At 39.0% G+C, this 19,053-nt stretch overlaps 1 protein-coding gene across 1 annotated transcript in view; it reads right to left on the bottom strand.

The window, feature by feature from the left end:
* Window positions 1–19,023, bottom strand: part of smarca1 (SNF2 related chromatin remodeling ATPase 1) — a 30,671-nt gene extending 11,648 nt beyond the window's left edge. The window contains exons 1-12 of the mRNA XM_073840420.1: window positions 18,862–19,023; window positions 16,090–16,173; window positions 13,201–13,367; window positions 12,954–13,054; window positions 10,793–10,893; window positions 10,343–10,522; window positions 10,089–10,244; window positions 9,780–9,911; window positions 7,586–7,654; window positions 7,370–7,479; window positions 2,319–2,545; window positions 2,112–2,233 (exon numbers count right to left, since the gene is read on the bottom strand). Of these exons, the coding sequence (XP_073696521.1) occupies window positions 2,112–2,233; window positions 2,319–2,545; window positions 7,370–7,479; window positions 7,586–7,654; window positions 9,780–9,911; window positions 10,089–10,244; window positions 10,343–10,522; window positions 10,793–10,893; window positions 12,954–13,054; window positions 13,201–13,367; window positions 16,090–16,173; window positions 18,862–18,918 (1,506 nt within the window). The 5' untranslated portion in view covers window positions 18,919–19,023. The remainder of the gene's footprint in view (window positions 1–2,111; window positions 2,234–2,318; window positions 2,546–7,369; window positions 7,480–7,585; window positions 7,655–9,779; window positions 9,912–10,088; window positions 10,245–10,342; window positions 10,523–10,792; window positions 10,894–12,953; window positions 13,055–13,200; window positions 13,368–16,089; window positions 16,174–18,861) is intronic.
* Window positions 19,024–19,053: the final 30 nt, after the last annotated feature.

The raw sequence follows: 19,053 nt of genomic DNA, 5'->3' as shown, positions 1-19,053 counted from the left end.
AGGCATACTAATAAGCAACTAGGTAACAGTGAGAATTGGTCCCTATATTAAAATGTATTGTACCCAATTTACATATGCAATAAAATTTACATAATAATTGAAATCAAACTGATTCTTATTCTACACAATATTTACTTAAAATTCACTAAAACCATTAAAAACAGACAAATGTGAAATTAATACAAGAAGAAACTAACACTTTAATGTCTAATAATTGCAAGAATATTCTTAGCTTATGAGTGTGACAAAAATCCCTGTGTAACCATAGAGTTTAAATTCACCCCAGAACTGATCAGCGGTTTCCATGACTACCAGGTTGGTTAATCAGTGTCTTTATATAAACTCTGCTGAGATTCCACATGAAGTATCTGTACTTGTCTCATAATTTTATAAAGCCTGTTGATTTCCTTTTTTCCTCCTGGTGAATTATTCCTATATTCCTCTTGGTATTTAGAGAAGAGAACCAGGATTTAACGAGAGCAGTTTTGGTTTCTTTTACCAGAGCATAAACAATACCTTTAGTTGTTTAAAGAAAGACATATTTTGGTAGATGAAAAGCAAATCTTTTGCAGGCTAACATCAAATTAAAAAAAAAAAAATCACAGGCAGAATAAAGACAATACTCTACTATAAAAAGGAAAAAACAATATAGTTTTTAGTTATATATAGCTATTATGGATCCCATTCAATATAGCTATACAATAATAATGATTCTTAAATTAATAAATATATTTTTTAATTTAATTAGAAATGGCAAACCAGCAAATAAATATATTGTAGTAATATTACTACAGTATTCATTCATTCATCCATTTTTTTTTGCTACTCATGTGTCTTTAACTGAAAATTAAAGACTAAGAAATTTAGCAGCACCACACAAATACACTACCAGCCAAAAGTTTTTGAACAGTAAGATTTTTTTATGTTTTTTACAGAAGTCTCTTCTGCTCACAAAGCCTGCATTTATTTGATCCAAAGTACAGCAAAAACATAACATTCTGAAATATTTTTACTATTTAAAATAACCGTTTTATGTTAGAATATATTTTAAAATGTAATTTATTCCTGATTTCAAAGCTGATTTTTTTGGCATCATTACTCCAGTCACATGATCTTTCAGAAATCATTCTAATATTCTGATTTGCTGCTCAATAAACATAAATAGATTTTTTTCAGGTTTTTTTTATGGATAAATAGTTCAGAAGAACAGCATTTATCTCACACAAAAATATTTTGTAACATTATAAATGTTTTTATCATCACTTCTGATCAATTTAAAGCATCCTTGCTAAATAAAAGTATTAAAAAATAATTTCTTTCCCAATAATAAATTATACTGACTCCAAGCTTTTGAATGGTATAGTGTATAATGTTACAATTTCTTTTAATTTCAGATAAATGCTGAACTTTGGATCTTTCTTTTCATCAGAATCCTGAAAAAATTTACTCAACGGTTTTAAACTGATAAGAACATTAATAAAAAATGTTTCTTGAATAGCAAATAAGCATATTAGAATGATTTCTAAAGGATCATGTGACAATGAAGACTAGAGTAATGATGCTGAAAATGTAGCTTTGATCACAGGAATAAATTACATTTTAAAATATATTCAAATAGAAAGCTTATTTTAAATAGTAAAAATATTTCACAATATTACTGTTTTTCCTGTATTTTGGATCAAATAAATGCAGACTTGGTGAGCAGAAGAGAATTTTTTAACATTAAAAATCTTACTGTTCAGAAACTTTTGACTGGTAGTGTACGTCGTGGTACTCTCATGAACGTGTCAAACACTAACACGGAAGTCGTAAAGTCATATTCTTGTAGCTTTATAGCATTAAGGTTGCACCTCTGATGCCACATGGACTATTTTAACAATGTCCTTAATACCTTTCTGGGCCTTGAACATCTCAGTTGCATTGCTGTCTATGCAGAGTCAGAAAGATCTTGGATTTTATCAAAAATATCTTAATTTATGTTCCGAAGATGAACAAAGGTCTAATGGGTTTGGAACTACAAGAGGGTGAGTAATTAATGACAGAATTTTCATTTTTGTGTGAACTATCCCTTTAATGTATGTATGTGTGTGGTTAAGTGTGAGTATGTGTACCTCTCTGGCCTCGTGAGGTGTATTGCCATCCAATCTGCAGTACTCGAACCCTCTCCACATGCAATAATCTTCCAGAATATCCAACATACGTGTCATTTGGCTGAATATTAACACTCTGGATCCTGCACATGAAAAAAAAAATCTGTATTTTAACTAAAAACATGACAAAATATCTACCAATTAAACGCTAATAAATACACTGCTCACCTTGCTCTTGCACTTTAGGCAGGAGTTTATCCAGTACAACCATCTTGCCGCTGTTGGTAGCTAAGTGTGTATCTGTGGTGTATGGGGGACCAGGTTCTGCCCCGTCAAAGAGGTATGGATGGTTGCAGCATTTCCGCAGCTGCATCAGAATATTCAAAAGCCGCATTTTATCCATCTTTCCAGCAGAGTTCAGGATGTCAATATCCTTCATCAGGATACGTGTGTACCTGGTAAATCAAGCAAACAAACACTGTGTTAGTGTGTGATTTTTCATTCCCCTTCAGTCGTTTCACTACGACGCTACATATGGTAACTCGCTTGAGAGTCCAATCATCTCTGAGCCTTATTCAAAAGGCCAATGAAAATTGGCGAGTGGCATTTGCATGCCAAGCCACGCCCTGTACATACAGGTATATAAGATGGCGGCATGCAGCCAGTCATTCAGATTTTTGCTTCGGAGCCTCTCTCTGCCCGAGCCTACAACAACATCAACAACAAAAAACTACGGCGTTCCTGCTTTACTCGCTGACGTGCTGCCCATCTAAAAGAGCTTATCTAAAAGAGTGTTTTGGCAGCCGTCAGCGGGATCCTGCGGGCGGCCGTTTTCATGGCCAAAACAAGCCTTTTAGACCGGGACTAAAAGAGTAATTTCTCACGGCTGTGTAAAACGTTCTTTTCAGAATGGTTTTCCGGCCGTGCGCTACTGGATGTGGCAGTTTCCTCACCTCCCAAGATGGACATGAACACTGCCTCACATGTTTGGGCCGAGAACATGCTGAGGCAGCGTTCACGGATGGTTCATGCGTTCATTGCGAACGCATGACCATGGTCACGCTGAAAAATCGCCGTTCTTTCGCGAGGGGGACTTACGAGTCACCGTGCAGAACGTGCCGCCGGCCCCCAAAACCCTGTGACCGTCTGCACCTCAGCGTGGCCCCGTTGAGCTCCCAGAGCAGTACGCTTCCCCACCAGCCGGGCTGAGGACTTCGCCCAGCAGTTCTCGGCAGTCCAAAAGCAGACGGAGGCCATCAAACACATCCTGCCCCGCCGCAAAGCTACCATCCCGCTGCCGGTGGCCCAGCCTCCCCTGGCTGGGAGCCTGGCTTCAGCTTCCCAGCCCCTCCCGGACGGTACGTCTCGGCTATGCGATTCAGTTCGCCAGGCGTCCGCCCAGGTACAGAGGCGTCCTTCTCACTTCTGTCCATTCGGACACGCATATTGCTGTCCTGCGTGCGGAGATTGCAGTCCTACTGGCGAAGGAAGCAATCGAGCCGGTCCCTCCAGCCGAGATGAAGTCAGGGTTCTACAGTCCCTACTTCATCGTCCCCAAAAAGAGCGGTGGGTTAAGACCCATCCTGGATCTCAGAGCTCTGAATAGGTCCCTCCTCAGGCTACCGTTCAAGATGCTCACGACGAAGCGCATGCTAACCTGCATTCGTCCCCAGGATTGGTTTGCAGCCATCGACCTGAAGGACGCGTACTTTCACGTCTCGATCCTTCCTCGTCACAGACCCTTTCTACGGTTTGCCTTCGAAGGTCGAGCTTATCAGTACAAAGTACTTCCATTTGGCCTGTCCCTCTCTCCTTCACGAAAGTCGCGGAGGCAGCCCTGACCCCTCTTTGGCAGTCGGGCCTTCGCATCCTCAACTATCTCCACAACTGGCTTCTCATAGCTCACTCGCGAGACCTCTTGTGCGAACAAAGGGACCTGGTGCTTCGGCACCTCAGCCATCTGGGCTTTCAGGTCAACCGAGAAAAGAGCAAACTCTCCCCAGTGCAGAGGATCTCTTTTCTCAGTGTGGAGCTGGACTCGGTCAACATGACAGCCCGCCTCACAAACGAGCGTGCACAGTCAGTGCTGAAATACATACCGTGGTCTACACGGATGCCTCCACCACGGGTTGGGGTGCTGTGTGCAACGGGCAAGCAGCATCGGGCTCCTGGACAGGACCTCGACTGCAGTGGCACATCAATTGCCTCGAGTTGTTGGCTGTGCTTCTAGCCCTTCGTCGCTTCCGATCGACGTTGCGCCAGAAGCACGTGCTTGTTCGTACCGACAGCACTGCGACTGTGGCGTATATCAATCGCCAGGGCGGCCTCCGCTCTCCTCGCATGTCACAACTCGCCCGCCGTCTGCTCCTTTGGAGTCAAACGTGGCTGAAATCGCTACGTACCATTCACATCCCAGGGGAACTCAACCGTGCAGCGGATCGGCTCTCATGGCAGTCCACCCACCCTTGAGAATGGCGAATCCACCCCGAGACAGTCCAGCTGATTTGGAATCATTTTGGCCAGGATAGATCTGTTCGCCTCCCCCGAATCCTCCCACTGCCAGTTCTTTTACTCCCTGACCGAGGCTTCCCTCGGCAGAGACGCGCTGGCACACAGCTGGCCTCCGGGGCTCAAGAATGTCCTCTTGGGATCTCTCCGTCGCCCTCCACGGCCTACGGGAAGCCCCATTCGAGCCACTTGCGTCAGTTGAGCTGAAATTCCTGCCACTTAAGACAGCGCTCCTGACTGCACTGGCCTCCATCAAGCCTTCTCTGTCAGCGAAACGTGCCTTGAGTTCGGGCCCGGAGATTTGTTATGTGTTATGTGCCCAAGGTTCCCACCACGCCCTTCCGCGATCAGGTGGTGAACCTACAAGCTCTGCCCCCGGAGGAGGCAGACCCAGCTTCTGTGCCCTGTTCGTGCTCTGCGCATATACATAGACCGTACTCGGCACTTCAGACGCACTGAGCAGCTCTGCTTCGGAGGTCAGCAGAAAGGGAATGCTGTCTCCAAACAGAGGTTGGCCCATTGGGTGGTGGAAGCCATCTCCCTGTCTTACTTGTATCAGGGAGAGCCATGCCCCTTAGGTGTTCGTGCCTCATCCTATGCGTTGGCTCATGGCGCCTCACTAGCAGATATCTATAGAGCTGCGGGCTGGGCGACACCTAATACCTTCGCTAGGTTCTACAACCTCCGCGTAGAGGCCGTATCCTCCCGTGTCTTAACATAAAGACTTCAGGTGAGCGGGAGGACGGCTGGTGTCGGCTTGCTGCGCCATTCCCACGTGGATCCGTGCGCCATTTCCCAGAATGTTCCCTTCGGCAAACTCTGGGTCTGGGTTACGTTAAAATTTCCATCTGCTGACACGTCCGTCTGTCAGCACGTGGGGTTGTGCGTAAAGCGGCGTCAGGGTCGTGGCCTGTTCCATAGGGTCTGTTCCCATATGTAAGGTCGTAGTGAAACGACTGAAGGGGAACGTCTAGGTTACGAAGGTAACCCTCGTTCCCTGAAGGAGGGAACGAAGACGTTACATCCCCTGCCACGACCCTAGCGTCGCGCTGACGCCGGCTCGTCCGGCTCCTCAGCAAAAACCTGAATGGCTTGGCATGCAAATGCCACTCGCCAATTTTCATTGGCCTTTTGAATAAGGCTCAGAGATGATTGGACTCTCAAGCGAGTTCCCATATGTAACGTCTCCATTCCCTCCTTCAGGGAACGAGGGTTACCTTCGTAACCTAGACGTTATTCCAACATAATAATAACTGCTAATTGTTTTTTAATTGATTTTTGCATCTAGTGCTTGTTTGCATCTAGTTTTTTTCAGTCCCAAGTACTTCTCTATAATAGCAACTGGGCAGGATGGTTGATTAGTTTTCCAACAGCCAACTAAATTAAATGGTTGACTAGTGAGTTAATCAGGATGTTTTTCTATATTTTAAAATATTTTTAGCAATGGTACATTAAAAGATTTAAAAATGTTCTCAGAGAGGATTCCAGCATGCTGACAATTAAGTTATCCCTCTTTGAGAAGTTACATAACTAAATTCATCTTTAAAGCACCACTACCACATCCATCAACGCAGCACTTTATAAACAAATCCACCTCCTTCGATACATTTCAAGAGGACAAGTTGGACAAATTGCTTGCAGTGAAAAAAAAAAACATTCAGTTATTCATGCATAATCCTTTTTAGGTCTCTGCTTTTAAGTATTTTTTTATATAAATATCTGTCATGACTTATAAGAAACACATGAGTTAGCAGTTATGACCCTAAACTACTTTCATTATACAGGGATGCCTTATACTGTAGTCATTCAGACAACTCACTGATGAGATGAATTAAAATTATTAAAAATCTGGCTGATAAGCATCAGTGTTTGTTTACAGTATGTTTTCATTTCACCAGTACGCAGCACACACAACACTATAAATAATCACCCAAAGTGTTTATCAAACCATATGGCAAGTTTTAAAGCGCTCCCTGTGAAAAATGAAGAGAGATTTAAGAGATGATTTGTGGAGTGAAATAAAAGATTTCTATTCCAGTTCTGCAGAATAATTCATGCGATATTGATCATTAAACTGATTGACCAGAAGACAAGAGCCCCAGACCCTTTTTTGTCTTTTTTACATGATGAGAACAGAACAAAAAGACACAACCCTTGGTAAAACTAAAAGGGTTTTTACCACACAAGTTCTTGTGATATCAGTGTCACATTAAAAATTAATGACTATATTTTACTGATGGAAAAAAATGAGAATGACAAGAAATTGTACAACTCAAGTTTTAGATACTTTGCATTGCAATCTGCCGATATTTACAGTCTTAAAGGGGACATCAGATGTAAAATTCACATTGTTGTAGTGACAACAATGTCTTGTAAGCAATGCAGGTGTTTTGTAGTTGGATGTAAAACTGAACGTAAGAGTCTTCGTTTTCTCACGACATCAGAGCGACTGAGGACGCAGTGGATTAGTTTTGTTTTTGATGGTAACCCGCCACCAAATACATAAAAAATGGAAGAGAGGGGTGGAGTGAACAGAGCTGTTTTTGACAAAGAAAAAATGGTGTTGTTTTACATGAACATTAAGGAATTTAACCCAAAGCAAGCTGCAGACATTTCATGCAAATAACAAAAGCACATGAGCATTTACATCTTTTTCAGATGTGGTCACAATCTGTCCCTGACCACCTCTAAATGTTCTATGATCTGACATCTAAACGGGAGCTTTATTTTTCATCCCTTTAATTCATTCAATTGTGACTGTGTGATCTTACCATTCTCTCTGCATTTTACTGAGCCCCAGGTAAATCTTCACCTCTTTCTTGGGAGGAAGACTCTTCTCCACTTCCGCTTTGATACGACGCAGCAGGAATGGACGCAGAACCTGAAAACAACCACTCAATAGTCTGAGTGTCCCGATCATCAACAACAACAGAAACTACTTCAATGCTGAACAATGTTAAAAATAACCTCCAAAGAGAGAAACTCACTGCATGAAGTCTTTCAACCAGCTTCTGGTCACCCAGACAGTTATTTGTGTCAAACCACGAATCAAAATCCTGAAATTTTAGAAGCACACACAGATATGTTTTCATGGTAGTAACAATCAATTGACTTTTACACTGAGCTAATTATATTTTTCATCCTCTACCTCTAAAACTAACCTTTACAGAACCATTTTTTGCATTTTTAAGTTAAGTTTTCATTAAAGGATTAGTTCACTTCCAAACAAAAATCTACAGATAATTTACTCACCCCCTTGATGTTCTTTCTTTTCTTCAGTCGTAAAGAAATAATATTTGAGGAACACATTTCAGGAATTTTCAATGGTGCCTGTTTGAACTTCCAAAATGCAGTTTAAATGCAGCTTCAAAGGGCTCTGAAGGATCCCAGTCAAGGAATAAGGGTCTTATCTAGCAAAACGATCTGTCAGTTCCTTAAATAATTAAATATTTATATACTTTTTGACCATGAATGCTCATCTGCGATGCTCAAATGCACTCTGTCCGCTTTAAAATCGTCCTACATCACTGTTTTTTGTAAAGGGTGTTTGATCTTCTTTGCACATTCACTTTTTTAACACTTGGTCGGTACTTTTGCAGTGATATAGGATTTTGGAGTCGAGTCAAGCTTTATTGTTTATTGTCATTCCGCTAAATGTGTGGACATACAGTGGAACGAAATGTCGTGTCTCGTAGGACCACAAATATAACATACAACACTAGACGTAAGTGCAATTTTTTTACACCTATACATAGCTAACTTACTGAAGCGGTAATCTAACTATACATATACTATAAATAGTTGACTATACAAATAACCTGAGACAGACTATACAAGTACTTTACATAATACTATAAAATATTGTGTAAGATATTGTGCAAAAGAGGTCATAGATGTGTTTCCAAATGTTTAACTGATTATTTTGTGACAAAGTGAGACCGCTTGAAGACGACGAGACGAGACTAACAGAAATAAAAAACAACGTTTTTAGTACCCAGAGCAGCCACTGCATCAGACTGCGCCACCATCTGTTGGAAGAGAAAATGAGATAGAAGTTTTTCGACATACCCCAACAGTCGGAGCACACAAAGTATGCATGCGTATCGCAGAGCTAGACAAGACTAGCATTTGTGGTTAAACAGTGTATAAATATTAATTATTAGCAAATAAGAATGAATAAATATTAAGGACAATTTTAAAGCAGGAAGAGAACATAAGATGGGAGTTTTTCGACATACCCCAACTATCTCAAACCGGTGCGAACAGAGTGAGCATCGCAGATGAGCATTCGTGGTCAAAAAGTCTATAAATATTAATTTATTTAAGAAAATGACCAATCGTTTTGTTAGATAAGACCCTTATACCTCGTCTTGGATCATTTAGAGCCCTTTGAAGCTGCATTTAAACTGCATTTTGGAACTCGTGGGCACCGCTGAAGTCCACTATATGGAGAATATTCCTGTTTTCCTCAAAAAACATAAATTCTTTACGACTGAACAAAGAAAGACATGAACATCTTGGATGACAAGGGGGTGAGTAAATTATCTGTACATTTTGGTTCTGGAAGTGAACTAATCTTAAAGAAATTACTTTGGACGTTTATTAATCAATTTTTCTCTTGGGAACTGTTGGCTTCTCACCGAGTTATAATTAAAGTCATGCCTCTTAGACTATGATCAATGTGATGTACACTAATTTAAAGTAATTGTTTTCTCATTTAATACAGTTTAAAATGTAATTCTTCCAGTAATGGCATTTTTCCAGTCTTCAGTGTCACATGATCCATCACAAATCATTCTCATGCTGATTTGGTACTCAAGAAACACTTCTTATTATCACCACAGTTAAAAGCAATGGTGAGGCTTATTATCTGTGTGAAAACCAGTTCAAATAAACAGCATTTATTTCAAACTGAATTTTCATGATATTCTAAAAGTCTTTACTGTCACTTTTGATCAATTTACAGCATTCTTAGCTCAATAAAATTATTAATTTATTTGATCTGAAGCCAGTCTCTTTGCTGATTTGATTATAAACTTTGTTTTATAATCTAAGGTGAAGACTTCTTCAAACACACAACACATTTGCACACAAACTTCCAACACAACTGTGACAGACCCAGCAACATAACGTGTGGGAGGAGATAAAACAGGCTGCGATATTTAAAAAAGTATGACTCACACTGGCAGAGTTGAACACATCAGGCAGCAGAAAGTTCAAAAGCGACCAGAGCTCATGTAGATTATTCTGCAGTGGGGTACCAGTCAACAACAGACGATTGGTCGTCTTAAACTCACGCACAATCTCTGACAACTGTGAGCCGGAGATAAAAGAGACAGAGACAGCAAGAAGGAAAAAGAGAAGAAAGACGACTCTGAAGTCTTTTCCCCTGTATCAGATCATTAAATCATCTCAGAAGTGTTATAAGACATATTGCTTTGCTTTTTAAGTACTTTTGCGTTAATTGGTTCTCATCATTGGTTCAGATACCTTTGATTTCTCATTTTTGATGCGATGGGCTTCGTCGATAACCAGATAGCGCCAGTTAAACTTCTTAAAGACAGACTTCTCCCGAATCACCATCTCGTATGATGTCACACACACGTCCCATTCACCGGGCATCATCACGTCACGTATGAACGCTGCCTAAAAACATGCACACACGCATTTGAAGGACCTGCTGGTAGGATGAAAGTGGGTAGAAAGTAAAGCAGGGAAAAACAGAAGAACTTAAGCAGTCTTACTCTTTCATCTTTATCCCCGATGAGACAGACGGCCTTCAGGGTGGGCACCCAGCGCTTGAATTCATTCATCCAGTTATGCAGGGTAGATTTGGGCACTAGGACCATGTGGGGACCGGGAATGTTCCTGTAGTGCTTCAGGTAGCCTAGCAACGCGATTGTCTGCAGGGTCTTACCCAGACCCTGAACCAATCAGAACACAGAAGTTCAGTGAGTCACAGTCTATGACATCTACAGACAGACCCAGAAAAATCACAGTCTTACTGAAAGATGCCGGAGCCGTGTTTTCATTGTTATGAATCTGTGTGGTTCTGCAATGACGCATATTCAGACTATTTCTGAAAATGTAGGCGTTCAACTAAGGACTAAATCATATAGTTGCTTTTCAAGTAGACCTGCCACTAGGAACATGCTCTTTTAAAACATTAAAGAGAAATAGATTTAGGTTTTTACCATCTCATCAGCCAGGATGCCATTGATGCCATTCTCATACAGAGAAATCATCCAGTTTAGGCCTCGGATTTGATAATCTCTCAAAGCTCCATTCTTAACATCTGTCAATGAATCCAAAGTGAATAATTAGTGAGCATTACATCTGATCACAGGGGAATGATCTATAATAAATCATCTCAAGGAATCAAGTACTGGAAGAGGTGCTTAAAGGGATAGTTTACCCAAAAATGAAAATCACCCCATGATTTACTCACCCTCAAGCCATCCTAGGTGTATATGACTCTTCCAAGCTTTATAATGGCATAAATAGTGCTCACCACAGCTCCGGGGGTTAATAAAGGCCTTCTGAAGCAAATTGATGCATTTTTGTAAGGAAAATATCCATATTTACAGCATTATAAACCATAATCTCTAGCTTCTGTCAACTGTCGTACTGTCAAGTATAGCACCGTTCCAGCAGTGACGAATGCAGAAGTGCAGTGGAGAGAGCAAAACAAAACACCAGTCACAAATTAGAGTACAAAATGAGTAGTTGTAAAGAAAAATATCAGAGCATTTTGATAGAAGCTAAGAGGAGACTGGTTTTCCTTTCCAGAACCTAGAGATTATGGTTTATAAAGTTTTAAATATGGATATCTTTCTCACAAAATGCATTGATTTGCTACAGAAGGCCTTTATTTACCCCCTGGAGCCGTGTGGAGTACTTTTTATGATCAATGGATGCACTTTTGTTGACTTCAAAGTCTTAACACCTATTCACTGCCATTATAAAGCTTGGAAGAGCTAGTACATTTTTTATATAACTCTGATTGTATTTGTCTGAAAGAAGAAAGTCATATACCTAGAATGGCTTGAGGGTGAGTAAACCATGGGGTAATTTTCATTTTTGGGTGAACTATCCCTTTAAATGTTAAAAATGAGTCTGTTGTTCTGGATAGCTTATCCCAGTTTTTTTATCACTTTGTTGTCACCTTGTGTGTTATTAAAGGTGCCGTGTGTAATTTCAAAACTTCAAAAAAATAACCATTGTTTTCAAACATACAGAAGCGCAAAGAGGCTATAAAGTAAGAAAACATGCCATAAAATTCCAAAGAAAATGAGAAAATGTAAAATTAATAAAGATGCAAGGCCTCTGTGGACTTTGTGCTTGGAAACAATCGTTATTTTTGCGATTTTATTTGGGGTTGTTAGTGTTGCAGAAACTTGTTTGCAGAAACAGTGTTTCTCAACCCTTTTACTCCAAGGCCCCCAATTGTTTGCAACAATGGCAAGAATTTTAAAGAACATTTTATTCACAGATTCTACCTGATAAAATATTTTTGAGTTTGAAATAACTATAAAAAAATTTAAGTTTGTTATAAATAATATTTTATTAATTTATATCATTTTCTAGGAGGAATTCATGGCTACCCTATATAACCAGTTCCCCTGGTCAAGAAACACTGCGGTTAAGGACTTTCCACTTTCAAGTGGGTTCAAACCCGCATGCCATTATTTTTCCTATGGAATACAAAATTTAAATGTTTTAAAGAATCTCTGTCATAAAAAAAAATATGAAAGTGCCATAAAGTAGCTCATATTACTTGTGGGTAGTACTTTATATTACAGTCCTGTTTTGCTGTCCTGTTTTGCATGTACATACTACTGTATGTGCTTGTTTTAGTAATTAAAATAACTGGGTAATAAACTAAGTACTAACCCTGAACCTAACCCTAAACTTAACCTAACCCATTTAGTTACCTTATATTATCCAGTACTTTCTTAGTAAATACACTGTAAGTACATGTAAGTAAAAAAAAGAAGAAAAAAAAGTGTAATCTACTTGTGTGCTACATTCTGAGTCTTCTGAAGTCATATAATAGCTTTGTGCAGGGAACAGCCCAAAATCACGTCATTATTTACTTTTTTTTATTTAACACCTGACTCCTATAATTCTTGCTTGTCTTGTAACTAAATGTCAAACAACTTGCACAATATTAAAATTTTCAAAAGTTTTGTTTTGTGTTCCAAGGAAAAATAGCAGCATATGGGTTTGGAATCACATGGGAGTGAGTAAATAATCACAGACTTACCAATATTAATTACTATTTGTATTTAAAACAGTGTGAGACTCATTAATGAGCAGATACAGACAGGCTGTTGATAAAACATTGATTCATACATGATGGTGACTCCTCAAACCGAACAAGAACATTAGCTGCCTTCCTGCTCTCAGATAAGAGTTCCTCATCCTCCTCCTGCTCTGTTCGACGATGTCGGTTACTGAAACACACAAAGACGGGCCAGAAATAAATTAAACCAGATCACCATGACGACACATGTCTGACCAACAGCTTTTGGAAATAATTGCTAACCTCATGCATCTGAATGTGTGAGCATGCATTTCTGTGTATGTGTGTCTGACTCACTCTCCGACAGACAGCAGGTTCTGTTTCTCATCCTGTTTGATTCGGGGTCTCCCCACCTTCACCTTCAGAGGTGAGGTGGGGGATTTTTGACTGGCAGGCTGAATGAAATGAGCGAACAGCTCAGTCTGCTTCAGCAGGAACTCAAATCTGTTTGCACGGTCTGTTTTCTACAGTCAAGGGAGAGACATAGATTTTTAAATAAATTATGATCTGCATGATTTGGGGGGGAAAAACAATTTTTCATATTTGATTGTATGAAACATTTTAAAATCAACTGGATGATTTTGCATTATTTGTATTCTACAGATTTTGCATAAAATCTAGAACATTTCTTCTTCTGGCTGGTTTCACCTTTGTCTCTTTTTGGTCTTGAGGGTTGGTTCTGCAAACCTCATTCTCACCTGTGGTTAACACTGACAAACATCTCAATGTTCTTAAAGGGGTCATGACATGAGAAATCAAAATTGCACCATTTTTGTCTTTGTAGCTTTGTCTTCATCATCCTCATTATAAACAAAGCATTTATTTTAACAAACTTCAAAAATGGCTTGTTTGGATCCGAGGCTCAAGGTGACGTCAACCAGGCACAAACATTTGCATAAATACTTCCTCCAGAGCAAGACATCAACGAATAGTCATCTTCTCACCATAGGCCCTGCTCATTGGCGTTCAGTCGCTTAGTGGCTGATCACTTGAATACATTGAATGCGAGTGTCACGTAGGGTCAAAAGCAAATAGAAATTACAATCACTGCCACTGTCTTGTCTACACTGGATACAGTATACAGATGTATGTTCACTTTCTGACACAGTCAACGAGCTTGAGTCTGTCGTCAATTGGACAAATGGAGTGAATGAAAGTTAGCTTTAATGCGTTTGGTTTAAACAGCTTGTTCGCGTCTTTGTACAGATATCAGAATGATCCCAGCGCAGGAACAAGTGGATAGTTAGTTTTAATGGCATTTACCGGATTGTGTCAGAGGATTGTTCATACTTCGGAGCATGTTGTTTTGTAAATGAGGCACAGTGTCATGGAGAGTTTACAAAGAAACATATGTTGAACGATTACTAGATCTGACTGCAGCTGCATCACAAACGGCAAGTAATGCTTTCATAAAGCTTTGTAGAGTTGTGCCAATAGACGATAGGATAGTATTGTGTATCGACGATAGTAAGAAATATCACCTGTTGCTGATGCTTTTGACAATAGCAAGACGATTATTATTATAGGCGTCAAAAAGGCGCCTAACTTTTGCGATGCAGCACGGAGAGTCAGTTCTAGGACACTTCAAAACTTGAAGCATAGAATGGCCGCGACGGAGCCGTAACCCGCCGCAGATGTGTGCAGTGAAAATGGGTAAGAGATTTATTCATCATACAGTTTAGATAGATTAACTGATTATAACAGGAGTGTTTTTAAAGTGCAACTCACACTAGACTAGGCTAGGCTAGTCATTGATGATGCTCTTTGATAATGTAAATGTTCTTTGTTAGTTTTCAGTAGCTGCTTTTTGAACAACTAAGGAAATGTAAGCATTTTTTTTATTTTACCAGCATTGCACAGTCATTAAGGATAGCAGAAGTAGTAAAATGTGGTTTGTGGTTAGTAAAATTAAAATTCTGATGCGATAAAATGGTGCTAAACATATGCATGTGAATTACACGTGCATCACTTCTCCACACTCTATATCAGCAGTTCCCAATTCCAGTCCTCACGACCCACCGCTCTGCACATTTTGTGTGTTTCACGCGTCGCTTCTGACGTTTGTTCTATTCCAACGTTACTGCCCTACGAAGTGGACATCACAGGATATTCCGCCATTATTCATTAGTTCGAAGCGAGCGTATGTGTTCCATTTTAAGGTCATTAAAGCGTGCAAGACGTAAATTTAAAATGCATTTATTTACAGATGCACTTATGTCACACTTCTCTAGTAAGTTTCATCTGTGTGTGAAGACGCTACATGCGGTGGCGTAGCGCAAATATGTGAATGAATGTTTCGAAGTGTAGTAAACAGATTTCCCCCGCTTAGGGAGCAGGGAGCAATGAACACTTTGCAGGGACCATGTCAATCGGATCGCAGTTCCTGCACGGACCTCACTTCTAATGAGCTGGTTATCTGAATCAGGTGTGTTAACTAAGAGAGACATGCAAAATGTGCAGAGCGGTGGGGCGCGAGGACTGGAATTGGGAACCGCTGGTCTATATGAACTGAACTACAACATGAACTGATGACAACGATCAGACATACAGCAAAAACATTATCGCAATATGATGGTTAAAGAAAGATAAATTAATTTACATTCATGTACGCACATTTACCGCTCACTGAAGATAGCGGATAGCAGAGAATGAAACTGAAAGTAAACTGGAACCTCAAGTCACATGCTCAATAACAAGACTGCCCTTACAAAACAAATAAGAAATTTAGTACATAGATAGTTAAATAAATTAGCACGATAGTATCATGTATCGGCAATCTCACATGCTGACGATAGGACGATATGAAAATTGAGCATATCGCCAAACACTAATGACAATGGTTTTTTTTTATCATGTTTGATCAAACACTCAAACACATGCAATAGCGAAGGGACGCTGATACTATTTCCTATGCAATGACGTTAGCCAATCATTGTGGCCGATCACTGAGAAGCCTTAAAGGACACGCTCCTTAAAAACAGGTGGATTTAGACAGAGGATCAGAATTAGGATTAAAAATAATAATTTTTCCACATATTTAGTTTTTTTGTGCAAAAAACATTAGCAACATTATGAGTAAACCTCAAGGGACATATTAAAATAACAAAAAAATCCATGTCATGACCCCTTTAAAACCCTGTTGGCACTACATTAACCACGTGCATTAAAACTGTAATGAAAACTCACTCTTTTTTCTTCATACTCAGGGTCACCCAAGCTCTCCTTCACAGCTGCTTTAGGAGGAGGGTCCAGAAGAAATGGTGGGTCTTCCTAGAAACAAATCAAAGGCATATTAGATACCAGTACATACAGACAATATATATTGTAACAACTACTCAAGGTCAGATGCCGTGACAGATGCATGTGCTGTTTAATGTGTTAGACCCATGTTTTCCTCCAAGCATAACTTTCATTTTATGATATATCCTTATCTGTAATTGTTAGTAATGCAAGCAATTAAACTGAAATAGATGCCAGCGCATATGCGCATGCAACAGACTTGAGCATTTGTTGTTGGACATTAAATTTAGCTCAGAAAATTAATTGGATATAAATGTATTACACATTTACAAACAGTGACAGTCCTTCTATTTTATATTTAATTTAAACAGATGCATACTATCTGACCTCCAATCATATATATGTAACCAATCATGATAAGAGGTAACCACTCAAACCCGTCACCTTTCAGTATCACTTTAGTGTGTCACCAAACCCATTTGTGGGAAGAAAACAGATGAAGAAGAACTTTTATGAATGAAACGCAAATTAAAGGATCTGAAAACAGGTGAGACTGAACAACAGGTTAACATTACATTTTTCATAATGAAAAAGTGTATAAATTATTAAATAATGGTCACTGCACATGGTGCTGCAAGATTTGTCCTGCTATTGTACCTGTGACTGGAGACATTATTATAACATTATGTCATTAATAATCAGGACTATTAAATAAATATCAAGCGAATATTGTTTACGTACAGAAGCTAATTTACCAATTAATAGTAAATTTATACTACCAGTCAAACGTTTTTGGACAGTAAGAAGAAGTCTCTTCTGCTCACCAAGCCTGCATTTATTTGATTTGAGTACAGCAAAAAACAGTAAAATTATGAAATATTTTCCTATTTAAAATAGCTGTTTTCTTTTTGAATATATTTTGAATATATTTTTTTTTCTAAATTTGAAACCTGAATTTTTAGCATTACTCCAGTCACATGACCCTTCAGAAATCATTCTAATATTCTGACTTGCTGCTTAAAAACATTTATTATGTTGAAAACAGTTGAGAAGAATTTGTTCAGGGTTCCTTGATGAATAGAAAGATCAGAAGAAAAGCATTTATCTGAAATAGAAATCTTTTGTAACATTATAAATATCTTTATCATCACTTTTGATCAATTTAAAGCACCCTTGCTAAATAAGAATATTAATTTGTATGCCTTCTTTATCCCGAAAAATAAAAATTATACTTACTCCAAGAGAATGATTCATGAAAAATCGTGTGACACTGAAGACTGGAGTACTGATGCTGAAAATTTAGCTTTGATCACAGGAATAAATGACATTTTAAAATATATTAAAATAGGAAGCAGTTATTTTACACAGTATAAATATTTCACAATATTACTTGCTGTATTTTGGAAATAAATGCAGACTTAAAAAACATTAAAAATCGATAAACTGATAGTGTATAAACATCAATAATTAATATTAGCTGCAATAATTTATTTGTTTGATCAATATTAATTTACAATAATATCAGCCTATCACAGGCCACCACTGAAGAACAGTATCATGTTACTATGTCCAAAGGAATAAATGTGTTTTTATTTATTATATTTTACTATAATTATAAATATAAATATATACACTGCTTTACAGCTGTATGTAAAAAGGTGTTTTTGATTTATAATGTAATGGGGACAAATTAGAACCTTTCACATTTACTACAATAATTTTAATAACCTGCAGATTGTTTTCCCCCCCAAAAAACAAATATAAATTGGCTATTTTTATCCAGTTAATCAAAGCTGCAGTCTTACTTTACCTGTAACTTCAGCATAAAGTCAATGTAACAAGTTACAACAACCATGTGTTACAACAGATTGTCATGGTAACCACATTTGCTATAATTATTGTTTCATTAAAAATAAATTACTATGAGATCCCTTCATTTCTTATGTTATTATAATTACTATTAGTAGTAGTAGTAGTAGTAGTAGTAGTAGTATATGCCAGGGGTGGCATATAGGTTACCACAATTTTATTTTAGTAACAGCAGCTGCACTAGTAAAAGCTATGGTTACTAATATAACTTTTTGGGGGGTTTGTTACAAATCTTGCATCATAATTACCACAGTATGACAATAAATAACAATCCAAATGTATGCAAAGATTACGTGCGATTTATATAAACGCTGCAGTATGAACATCAATGTGAACACTGACTCATGTAACATAAAATATTTAAATTTGTTTATTAAAACGACTCTTTTGGACAGCTAAAAGTTGAGCCCCAGCATTGAACTGCTTATAGTGACAAAAGATCAATACTCCCACTGACCCAGGCTTTTCTGAGCTGAAATAAAACCAAAATGACACCACAGTCATTTCAGCCCTTAGCAACAGCGAGTACGTGAGTGTTTACTTACGCATGTCTGCATGTTTGTTGATGTTGTTCAGGCAGATTTGCATGCGTTCCGTCTGTGGCTACACGAAGAGTGGCGCAACTCTGCTCCGACCGCAGGCGGAACGCATGCAAATCTGTCAAAGCCACAAAAACATGCTCTGAAACACTGAGTAATAAACATCTAAAGCTCTGCAGATGTGAAGTGAACTCCGCCTTCCCGCCATGTTCCGTTCCCCCCAAACGCAGATGAACTGGAAACTTCTGCATCCTGCTTTTCATGTCCGTCTGCAAAAACATTCTGTACTTATTTCTCTCTTTCTCTTTACCTCTTCCGCCTCCGCGTGCGCCTCCCGAGAAGTAGACGGAAGCTCTTCGTCCGACATGCTGGTCAGTGTACGAAGCTTTTCATGAGTTATTGGTGAGCAGACAGTAAGTTATAAAGCATAATTTTGGTGTATGCGTCATGACAGGACCGTACAGTCACGGCGCGCGCACACGCCCCTTTCAGAGCTTCATAC

The sequence above is a fragment of the Garra rufa genome, chromosome 5 (genome assembly GCF_049309525.1).
Source record: "Garra rufa chromosome 5, GarRuf1.0, whole genome shotgun sequence".
Taxonomy (NCBI): Eukaryota; Metazoa; Chordata; class Actinopteri; order Cypriniformes; family Cyprinidae; genus Garra; species Garra rufa.
This window is presented reverse-complemented; position numbering and strand designations above follow the sequence as displayed.